This window comes from Uloborus diversus, chromosome 6, assembly GCF_026930045.1.
Source record: "Uloborus diversus isolate 005 chromosome 6, Udiv.v.3.1, whole genome shotgun sequence".
NCBI lineage: Eukaryota > Metazoa > Arthropoda > Arachnida > Araneae > Uloboridae > Uloborus > Uloborus diversus.
The window spans coordinates 69,761,744-69,774,178 of record NC_072736.1 but is presented as its reverse complement, the minus strand read 5'-3'; the positions used below and the strand labels follow the sequence as shown (position 1 = coordinate 69,774,178).

The window sequence follows — 12,435 nt, the reverse complement described above, 5'->3', positions numbered from 1 at the left end:
ACTTTTAGGAGAAAAATCGGGAAAAAATAGAAACCCAGTGTATTAGTCAAGTCCCTACTTTTGGAAAAAACAAGAGCCTTTTGACACTAATTTTAAATTTAAACGTTATAAAAAGGAGGAAAATGAAATGTAATGAACATTTTTATGTTAAAATATGTCCGGTTTTTATTTTTTTGCAATGAAAAGGTTTACTTTTGCGATCGCAGCTTTTATATTGAGCTCGATTTTGCTGTTACGATTTTTTTTACTGGTTGCTTTTATTTTGATTTTATCTCAATAAAATTTTATGCTGTAGCCATGTTATATATATTTTTTTTAAATGAGCGATGATTCGCGACTACTGGGAAAATTGGCAAACTCGGAGATCCCCGCACTTTTTACACAGTTGGTCGCTTACTGTAATTATTTATTCTTTATTTCACATTACCCCCGAGAGCCCCCTGTACCTGTCACTTGTCGTAATTTACCCAGATGGGAACCCTCAGGAAGTTCTTTATTTCACAGTCAGACTTGGTAAAATCATAGCAAAATTTTTTAAATATTTACTTAAAAGAGATGAACTAAAATCCGAAAAATGTTCACGTTTTTGAGTGTTGTTTTCTAAGAAAAAATTGGGGGATAATTTTTGGGAACTCAGCCTTACCCTTAAGTCGACTCCCTAACCTGCGACCTTTCTTGCCAGAATGATATTATAGTTGAAAACTAGTTTTAATAATCTAACAAATCCCGTTGGAATCTGTATTCATAGTAGGCTTTTTAATAGTTCAAATACTGACATAAACTTGGGTTTTGAATTCTGCTCAAACAGAAGAGTTAAATTACTGACTTATTATTTTACTATTTTTCAGATGATAAATATATATTCTTTACAAATTTGAAGTGCAATTGTTCACTTATTTGTTTTCATTTATTTCTTTATTTCCTCAGCTGTTCTTAAATATAAAAAGGTTTATAATCTATATTTTACTGCTGATTTCTTTCAAATTATTTATTACTTAGTATGAAATTTTCTGGTGAGTGAATAAAATGTTAATCAAGAACATGTTTTTAAAGGATGAAGTGTTTTACGAGCCTGGAAATATCTATTGTCTTTGGCTTCAAAAATATTTCTTTGAAGGGAGTTCTGTCAGTTCAAAAACTCCTACAACAAAGGTAATTTTAAATTGTTCTACTTAGTTTATTAATTTAAATATAATTTCTTTTATTTTCTGAGACATTTGACAAACTCATGTATTTATTCATCGTCAAGCATTTTTGCAGTTGTTAAATTTAAACAATTGTCAGTCCTGGATCTATTCTTTTCTTTGTATAATCTTTCTGTATCCTGTACAAGAATCAATCCATTTGTGAATGAACTCTACATCCATTTTTTTTTCTTTTTTTTTTATGAAATAGATTTTACATGTTGAGAAGTCATGAATGTGAAACTGTTCTGAAATTACAAAGTTATTGAATTGAAAAAAGATGTGCATACATGCTTAAAATTCAAAAAAAAAAGTATTTGCCAAATATTCTTACACTTTCAATTTTTTATAAAAATAACTCATTTTGTTTGAATTTTAGAATAAATTAAAATTTGATAACAGTGTGGATGGTGTAGATGTAGATTTTATTTATTTATTGAATCAATGCAAGGTTGTGATAATTTTCCCTGTGTTTTTCTGTTTCAGACTGAATGGATCCACAGGTATGAATCTTGTTCTGATACATTACAACGGTTAAGCCCAGATGATATTTTGCAGTTCATTCACCATGTAATATTTTCTGATCAAGCTCTAGAAAAAGTTAGTGTTCTGATCTCTATTACCTTTCAGTTGTTTTTAATTGTTTTACAAAGTTGTAGCTCATGTTATTTTTCGAAAATAAAATGTACCTAAAATTGTTTTGAATATTTCATTTTCATGGAAGTTAATTTTTTCGCATTTTGTTTCATTTGAATATTTTTGCATTATATATTCCATTGTTCCATTTAGATGTTTAAGTAACTTAATATGCTACTTAGTTTTAATTAGAAGCATATAAAAACTTTTACTCTTTGCAATTTCATACATATTTTTCAGTTGATAGTGTTTATACACATTGCTTCAATTATTCCTTCTGTAAAGTTTAATTTTCAGGAAAGAAATTGACCTGCAAATTTATTTTTACCGCTCCTAACATTTATAAAAAAAAAATGAAAGGAGGAAAATCATGTGTTTAAATTAAAAAAGTATTTCACATTATTTTCTTTGCAGATGATATTGAACTGAAAGGTGTTTTCTTGAGCAATATATACACATTTCTTAATCATATTGCACACATAAAGTTTTTTTTTTCTTTTTTTCAACGTTTACTGAAATAATAGATTTATTTTTCATTTGTTTAAGCAAAATGTTGAATGGTGTTAAGCCTTTTTTTTTCATGATGTTTTTCTTTTAATTATTTTACATCTGTAGGTGTACGGACTAGAAGTCAACTTTTAAATAGCTATAATAATTCCTTGAAATTTTATACTTTATTTCCATTATGCCTTTTTCCTTTATAAATTTTTGTACATAAAAAAATGTATAAAGGAAAAAGGTGTAATACACTGCTTAACAATTGCTAAGGAACAATTACGTTTTTTGGAATAGTTAAGAATAGATAAAGATTAAAGAAACAGAACGAAATATGAAATTAGTAGGGGGAATGTGCCTTTACTATAAGTACAAAATAATACAGATATTACTGTATCAATGAAGTAAAAACTTAAAAATAAAAACATAATCCTACTTAGATGATTTTCATACAACCACAAAAAAATGATCTAGGTCAGAATAATGGAGACATGAGTACCTTAATTTGATGTATGATTACCAGGGACACTGATGCACAATTTACCTCTTTTTTCCATACTCCCCACTAATTATTGAGGAGTGCTTGGGGGATGTTTTCCCACTCCTCTCTCAATGCGGATTTGAGTTCTTGTACTGTTTTGGGAAGGACGGTTCTTCCCGCAACACTTCTGCCAAGAGCCTCCCAGTTAAGTTCAATTGGGTTTAAGTCGGGAAAGTAAGCAGGCCACTGCATGCGGAGATTGTTTTCACTTTTTCATGTGTCTGACACTTCAATGCTCCAATGTGGCCGTGCATTGTCATCCGTAAAGAGAAAGTCTGGACCTACAGCCCCCCTAAAAAGACGAGCATGGTCCAGCATAACGTATCTGCAATACATTTGCGACGTATCACTTTCTAATTCAAAAATGTGAAGCGGTGTTCTGCCATTGTGCATGATGCCTGCCCACACCATGACGCCTGGGCCGTACCGATCACGTTTGCAAACAAATTTTTGTGCATAACGTGTTCCACGCTCTCTCCACAGTAGTTGGTGACCAGAATCACTTTTCGCACTGAAACGAGATTCGTCAGAGAACATCACTCTAGACCAATTTTGATGATCCCACCAACCTTTTCCTTACACCAGCGTAATCTCTCTCGACGATGTCGTGGTTGAACTTTGATGCAACGTATGGGCTCCCTTGCATACAAACCGACATTATTTACTCGCCGTGAGATGTTTTTTGCAGAAACATGCGTACCGGTAGCGGTTGTTAGATTTGCAGCTATCTGTGAAAGAGTGAAATTTCTGTTCTTTTTTGCCACGAGGACTACATAGCGATCCTCTAAAGGTGTGGTGTTTCTACTAAGAACCTCCGGCATGCTTTTGCAAAACATTTCCACCTTCAGCGGCCGTCTTTAATCTGGAGATGGCACTTTTTTATACACCCACTGCAGCAGTCACAGTGGTGACACTTTCACCTGCTTCCAGTTGTCCAACCGCTCGTCCACGATCGTAGATACTCAAATGATGTCTTGCTGACATTTTACTCTTAAGTATTTCAAGAACCAAACAGAATTTTGGATAAAAACTTTTTTTAACATCCAGCACTATTTTTGTTGAAAACCAAACAGCGTGAATTTTCGTACGAATCTTGAGCATGTATGCACTGTCTTTTATACAGATAACGAGTCTTGATCTACCACGCCATCTGAACTTGAATTTATTTCCATTGGCCAGATGGTTGAGGTACAAATTTGCATAAATCACTTGTTCCGTAGCAATTGTCAAGCAGTGTAGAAATAATGCTTAAATCAGTTGATTTAACTAGAAGTTATCAGTTCTATCAAAACAAACATAGCTTTCATCATTTCTTATTGGTGGTTTCACAAGTACAACTGTTCTTTTCCTCCTGTGATGACTTTTTTTCACTCTGACGCACTTTGGTGGGTGATGGGTGGAAATTTTTTCCATAATGTATCTCTGGTCTTCTCTTATCTACTAATTTCGGGAGGATTCTGGATTTTTTGATAGAGTTATGGATGTAATTTTGACCATATCATCCTTGTACATTAGGTGACAACACAATCATTTATTTTATTTTTAAATTTTTTATTTTATTTATTATAGTGAAAATAGCTCCCTCTATTTCTTGTAGCTGGATTTTACACTTCTTTAGGTTTATTACTGTCTGTGGTGACAATGCACATTTTCATAGGTGATGTTTTGAAAGGTTTTCCATTATGTGTTACCAATCTTTTCTGGTCTTGATATTAAAAGAAGCTTCAGGATTGTTAGATGGAGCTTGGATGCAATATTATCTCAGACTTTATTTTGTTTTGTGGAATCTTTTTCTTAGTGTGGCATCGGTTTTGTTCCTCTGGGATTCAGTTTCATTTATTGCTCTTACTCAGGGGCGCCCCGAACTTACATTTTTAGGAGGAGGGAATTTTCAATTTTCCAAATGAAACTCTAAATTTTACCGAATGATTAAGTATGAGCTTAGCATGATTTTTTTTTTTTAATTGATTTTGCAAAGCTGTCTCCAAATTTGCTGAATCATCAGACAATTTTCCAAATGAAGGAGTTTTGGGAGGTTACTGCGACCTTTCATCGGGGCCCTCCTGCCCCTTCTCTTCACCACTACATGCCACTTTTTTGGCTTTTATTTTTTTTCATTTTATTTCAGTAATTACTTTAATTGGTAACATTTTTGTGCAAGCAAAAAAATGTGTAAACAATCACAGATGGTTTGTAATCTCTTAGTTAATGAGTTTTAATTATTTCCTGCTATACCTTTTTCTCTAAGTTTAGCTCCAGTGTCTCTTATCACTCATTTAGGATTCATAACGGTTCTTTCCGCAACATTCCCACCTTTTATCATGAGGTTTTAAAAAATTACTGTTTGATTTAACTGGCTTCATAAAAATACTGAAGTTGCTGCATTGTTGATGTATCTGAACTAAATATTTAATACATTAAATTAAAACTTTTCAGATGAGTGTGGATTGCAGAGCAGAGGTTGTGAAACGGTGTATAAAATTTTGCCGTACAAAATGCACAAAAACGAAAAATGACATTGAATTAAGGTAATTTTTTTTCATAAAAATTATATTTTAATACAGTAGACTTCATCTTAAAAGACTTGTTCTTAATCTGTTTTCCTCTCTAACTGACCCATTTTTCATAAAGAAAAAGGCATCCTTTCTTGAAAATCTTCATCAAAAAAAAAAAAAAGTCCATTTCCTTAAAACTGTGCTTATTAGTAGTGTGCATGTGATTTCTCATATAATGTTTTCCAGTTTAAATGACTAAAATATGTTTTAACTGTAAATCACAAATCTAAAACGAAAATATGTTTATTTCCCATAAAGTAAATATGGCTACTTACATACTATTGAGTATTTTATTTTGTGGTGGGTTTAAATTATGACAAGACTTATAAGAAATATAAATAACAACCATTTTAATAATTTATTTAATGAATTTGAAACTTTCATTTTCACTGTGCACTTCATTTATCCAAGAACTTAGACTTTGCTTAGACACTGAGCTTTCTAAACACTTACATTCTAAGTAACTTCAAAAGGTAATTTTTTGTAATGTTGTTACAGTTATTCAGAGAAACTTTGAACCATTCCAGATAACTTTGCGTGATTTCAAATTTTCAGCATATTTGATTTTGTTAAAAAACTGGAAGGCTCTGTGCTGTACTCTCCATCAAGGTTCTAAACATAGTTCTCTACTCTTTATTTTGGAAAAAAGGGGGGGGGGCAATATTATTTGCACAAAACATCCGTTTTATGTAATTGCATCATTTCATCATTCAATAACTCTGAAGTTAGTGTTTAGAAGCTATTTTTGAAGTTTGTTGAAAGTGCTCTTCTGGGCTGCCGCTAGGTGAACCTCTCCTCTGTTTTGGGGCAAGAGATTGCACTAGTAGCCCTGGTAGGTGCTGCTGTATAGAATGATTTAGAAAAAAATTCAATGAAAGCCTATCCAGGACAAAATCTTTATATGCGTTTTACTCACAACTTGAAAATGTACACTTACATCCCTTTGCTTCTCACTGCCTTATATGATGTTGCATTGCTTAGTTGCTTATAGTTGATATTTTAAATTTTAATGTGAATTTAAAAACTAATTTGAAGTTTGCATAAAAATATGTTTTTTAACTACATAATATTTATACAGTAAAAATTGGAAAATTTGTCCTGTCTGAGGTAACTAAGGTAACATGGTATACTTTGAATTTTCAGTAAGGCAAAGTCTGTTGGACCGAGGAACGAACCCACATATAATCTCTCTGAACGTCAGTTTTCAATTTGTATTTAAATTAATTTATGTACGTTTAAATTACTTTAACATCCAATGAATACAGGTTTGCCTCTCTGGATTAAAAACATTTATCTTCTTTTTTGTCTGTAATGTTCACTAGCATATTTTCCCCTAACGTACTTTCTTTCCCCCAGACTCGTGTATGACTGAGTTAACTCGTGCTACGAGTTGATGCTCAATGCCAAGACTTGCTAGAGAATTTAGTTTGCCTTGTCCAGTTGCTGATCCCTGGTCTACGTTTTAATTTTATTTCTTAATTTACTTAATGCCTTTTCAGCTTGAGCGACAGTCAAAGGGAGAGAGCAGAATATGCAAAGGGCAATTCTTAGGCTCGGAAATATCGTTTGAAGGCTCCTGTTGTATAGCTCATTGGCTTGAATAGGGAACAAATTCCCTGCATTTCTTCAAAACATGCACTTAAACCACTAATAATTAAGTTTAAAACTAAAAATTTCTTCTGTTCGAAATTTATATTCACCGGGTATGGGTTCAGTACTTTGATGTATTGCTTCTTCTTTGACATCTGCTCCTTCATTAAAAAATTTTATTCTCTCTCTCTCTCTCTCTCTCTTTTTTTTTTTTTCCGAATTTAAAATTTCAGTCGAAATTTTTTTCTTCAGAAACCTATTTTGTTTCTTGAAAATCGCGGGTCGACCATCCCTTAACTTTTGAAGATCTTTATGGATATCATTGAGAAAATTATGTTCCATGTCCAATGAAATTCCACTTGTATGAATAATTACGTTACGTTCGTCAACGCATGATAGCACTTTTAGCCAAAAGACGAACATAAACATGCTCTCAAAAGAACTGAAATATTTTTTTAATGCGTTTACTTCACTGCATGCCTTCCCGGTTAATTGTAAGACAAGTTCTTCACACGAACGATCAAGTGCTTTCAATAGTCCTGGACGGTGCAAAGAAATGGATCGAACATAATCAATGCGTGTACTCCAGCACGTTTCTGAAAATTCCGTGAGAGATATTGGTATCTCTCTAAAGAAAATGGACCATCTCAAAGGACTGGCTGCAATGAGTACAAATAATGCTTGAACAGAACTAATTTATGTCATTATTTGAGGACACATCTTCTTAGCATTTAGTCAAATTAAATTTTATGAATGGGCCTCACCCAAGAGATGAAAATAGAGCAAATGGGTTTTCGTTTAAGATTCCACTTTTGACTCCTTTCAGAGCGCCCTTCATGTTTGACCCATTGTCGAACAATTGTCCTCTGCAATTTTCTATTGGAATTCTATGTCTTTTAAGGCAATTTATCAATTCTTGAGTAAGATCCAATCTTTTTTTTTTCTAAGAAATTCACAAATTCAATAAATTTTTCGTGGAATAGCTTTTTTTTTTTTTTTTGATGAAATAAGTAATTATTATTATTGGAAAAACGTTCATGACTTTACGGGCTCCCCAAAAGCTCCGAGCCCTGTTACTTTAGGTCCGATATCCCCTCCCAAACGGTGGCCCTAGTGCTCTTCCTGCATTGTAATATTCTATGCAACATTATGAAGGAAAGAAATCTTGTGATGTTGTGAAGTACTAAAGGGGAGTTTTTAAACACTTAGAAATTTTGTTATTAAAATAATTGATTTTGCATCCCATTTCTGATTTTGCTCAGTTTTACCCTAAATAACAGGATAGCTTTGTACCAGGAATTCATATTGAATAATATTAATAATTATTATTTCTTAACTTTGATTAGAAAACAATAGTTGCGATTTTTTTATTCCATTTTATACCAAGGAGTATAATAAAAGTTTTGAACTGTGAGTGGGACAGTTTAAAATAGAGAAATTGCGGCTTAAAGTTAAACTGAATGACTCTATGTCAGTTAATGTTTGATTTTATATTTTAGATTTTTACTTTGGTATAATTCTGACACATATGAAAATAGTAACAACTATGAAATCATATATTACATGCTCTAGGTTTCAGCAGCCTAATGCTATCTGTTATTCATAAATTTGCATTTATCATCAGTAACTTTGATTTTATTTGTAAAAATGTATCTGATATAAAATTATTTTTCTTAATTTCTTTTTCTTTTTAATCAATTTGATTCAATTATATTTCCTAGTTATGAGTTAAATTTTAACTTCTGTGTTGTGCAGTTCTTCATGGAATGAGGCTTCCAGTGTTCTTTCTGATTATTTCCGTCACCTTCAGAGGATGGAAGATGAGACATTAAAACAATTGCGGGAATCATTTGATCCCAAGATAAGAAGTTATTGCAAGGATTTTGATATTTCAAAATCAAACACTGAGAAGGTAATATTTACTCGTTTCAAAGCTTTTGTTACAAAAAGCTGTAAAACTCATGATTTTTGATATTATCATTACTTTTGCAGCAAAATACAGGGTGACAAGCAATAACTTAGACACACATAATACACCGTAACTTTAAAGCTTATAAAAATATTACGACCAAACTTCAAAATAAATATGAATGCATTATTTCATCTAATATATTTACAAATTCTCAAAGTGGCTACCTTTAGAATTATTACGGAGCTTTAAAGGTGTCACACAATTTTTGGCTCTGGGCCGAAACTCACTTACTGACATTTTATCCTATACTTTGCATGAGGATTTCTTTTGGGATGCCAAAATTTTATGAGGTTTAGTACACACTCTGTGGATCAAACAGAATAATTCATTGGGCTCAAATCTGGGGAATACGGTGGCCATTCTTGTGAGCTCCAATGAAGTCCGGAAAATTGCACCGGTCTGTGCAATTTTCCGGCACTTGCACCAGTCTAGAGTGCCTTTAAAATACCTTGTCTCTGTTGAAGTTCCTGGAGACAAGGATGTGTGCTAAACTTCCTAAAACTTTGGCATCTATAAAGAAATCCTTATGCAATGGATTGGATAAAATATCAGTAAGTGTGCAGGTGTGGAATCCTGTTGAAAGGTCCATCTTTTGTTTCCAAAGAACTTTTGCGACCAAGGCAAGACAACATCTTCCAAAATGCATTTGCGATATGTTTCTTGACTAATTTTATCCCCTTGATCAACAAAAACAAGTGATATTTTCCCACTAGCAAATATCCCACCCCAAACCATTAGATTGGGGTCGTTGACGCAGTTCAGCAGTGCAAGAAGTTCCTGGAGACAAGGTTGTGTGCTAAACTTCCTAAAACTTTGGCATCCCTAAAGAGACCCTTATGCAAGGGATTGGATAAAATATCAATAAGTGTGCAGGTTTGGAATCCTGTTGAAAGGTTCATCTTTTGTTTCCAAAGAACTTTTGCGACCAAGGCAAGACAAAATATTCCAAAATGCATTTGCGAAATGTTTCTTGACTTATTTTATCCATTTGATCAACAAAAACAAGTGATATTTTCCCACTAGCAAATATCCCAGCCCAAACCATTAGATTGGGGTAGTTGACGCAGTTTATCAGTGCAAGAAGTTCCTGAAGACAAGGTTGTGTGCTAAACTTCCTAAAACTTTGCCATCCCTAAAGAAATCCTTATGCAATGGATTGGATAAAATATCAGTAAGTGTGCAGGTGTGGAATCCTGTTGAAAGGTCCATCTTTTGTTTCCAAAGAACTTTTGCGACCAAGGCAAGACAACATCTTCCAAAATGCATTTGCGATATGTTTCTTGACTAATTTTATCCCCTTGATCAACAAAAACAAGTGATATTTTCCCACTAGCAAATATCCCACCCCAAACCATTAGATTGGGGTCGTTGACGCAGTTTAGCAGTGCAAGAAGTTCCTGGAGACAAGGTTGTGTGCTAAACTTCCTCAAACTTTGGCATCCCTAAAGAAATCCTTATGCAAGGGATGGGATAAAATATCAGTAAGTGCGTTGCTGCCCAGAGCGGAAAATTTTGTGACACGTTTAAAGCTCTGTTTTAATCCTAAAGGTAGCCACCTACAGAATTAGTAAATATATTGGACGAAAAAATGTATTCATATTTGTTTCAAAGTTTGGTCATAATATTTTCATTAGCATTACAGTTATGGTGTATTATGTGTGTTGAAGTTATTTCTTGTCACCCTGTAATATTTCTTGACCATTAAAAATTTTAAACTCATAAAATTAAAACCAGTTTCAAAAAGCTTTCCTTTAGCGACATTTATAAAGCTCAATAGCCTAGAAATGTTAGTGCTTAGTGTAATGAACAATTTAAAAACTTTCTGAAAATTAATTTCTTTTTTTTTTCTTCTAATACAGATTTTTCTTAAACAACGAAAAATATTTTTGTATTTTGACTTTCTTATTTTCATTGCATTATTTTTGGGCTTAAAAATTACAATAGAATCTTTTTTTATTATATTTTGCAATTACAATTGAAGACTGCTGTGGAAAAATAACGCGCAGTATCTGGAGAAATGAGTTTTTGGGATATTAGGATGTTTGGAAAAACTCATTTTGGATTCCCTGCAAACAATGCCAAAATGTTGGAATTTGACGTTTTTTTGCATTTTATTTTGAGTAGAAATGAAATAAGCAAGCTTTTATAATAAAGCTAAAGTACTATGATTGACCAAAATATAAATAAATAAATAATGAAAAATTGGCAGACTTTACCTTTTGTGCTTTACCTTTCCACAGCAAAAGAGTACTTTCACGAACCTAAGCATTTTTTCTTTTTTTAGTTACAAAATCTTTTAGTCAGAATTGTTTTAGAAGGACCGGACCTATCATCATTGAAAAACTTTCTGTCTTGCTGTCCTGAAAACATAGATTGGGAGCCTGCTGATGCTTATTTGAAGGCTATACACGTTATACTTTTGCAAATGAAGTATTTTTTCCTTTCTATTATCAAAACTAGTTTTGTTAGAGGTATTTAGATATATATGTTTAATCTTGATGATGTTGCAGTGTTTTTGAGACCTTGGTTAGCTTTAACCTATGGTAGTTGTGCATAAAATTTAGACTTTTTTAAGTAATTATTTGCCATTTTTTCAAACATTGAATATTTTCATTCTTAAGAAATTTTAATGTGCACTGACTGTAGAGTTTTACTGTATGAAAATTATTTAATTTCTGGTTTAACAACAACAAAAATATCACCAATCTTGATATTTTGGAGTAAGACAAATAATGTATATAGGATCTAAAAAAAGTTGATCTCATCATTTTGTTTAATCTCCTGAAGCAACATACAGTAGAGTCTCAAAAATCCGAGGTAATTGGAACTCATGTGACCTCAGATTACTGAAAACTCGGATTATCCGGAAAATTCTTAGCAATTAAAATTGTACACTTTTTAGACGATGTTAGAACATGCCCTTTTTACATCATTGTCCAAGGGAAAGAAAGCATTGTCTTTACAAAAAATGTATGACGCAAACTTCAAAAGCAATTTCCATTTCAATTATCCCTAAAGAAAATTTGACTTTTTTTTTGTTGACATTGACCTCTTAATTACTTTATTTATTACTTTATTGTATGTAATTAAGGAAATTTTGCAATAGCTAAAGATTTCGATTTTCGTGTTCAGCTCTTTAAAGATATACCTACCTCAAAATGTCAATAAAGCACCTCCAACCAACCGGAAACTCGGACTTTTGAGACTCAGATTTTCGAGATTCTACTGTATTACAATTTATATAAATGAATACTAAAAGAAAATGGTTGCACAAATTATCCAGTAATTTACTCATGATTTAAACTTTGATGTTGTAATTATCCAAAAATAAACTTTACAAATTTTGAAAATTAATGTACAGTCGAACCTCAATATATCGAACTTCCACATATCAAAATTTTCTATATATCAAAATTCCAGCAAATTTCTATGTTCATCACATGAAGAATAGCTTCTATATTT

The 12,435-nt window shown here is 32.4% G+C and overlaps 1 protein-coding gene across 1 annotated transcript in view; it reads left to right on the top strand.

The window, feature by feature from the left end:
• LOC129224800 (NBAS subunit of NRZ tethering complex-like) overlaps nucleotides 1–12,435 on the top strand; it is a 148,290-nt gene that overhangs the window by 116,776 nt on the left and 19,079 nt on the right. The window contains exons 39-43 of the mRNA XM_054859349.1: nucleotides 1,054–1,152; nucleotides 1,671–1,784; nucleotides 5,293–5,384; nucleotides 8,757–8,913; nucleotides 11,258–11,403. Coding sequence (XP_054715324.1) covers nucleotides 1,054–1,152; nucleotides 1,671–1,784; nucleotides 5,293–5,384; nucleotides 8,757–8,913; nucleotides 11,258–11,403 — 608 coding nt within the window. The remainder of the gene's footprint in view (nucleotides 1–1,053; nucleotides 1,153–1,670; nucleotides 1,785–5,292; nucleotides 5,385–8,756; nucleotides 8,914–11,257; nucleotides 11,404–12,435) is intronic.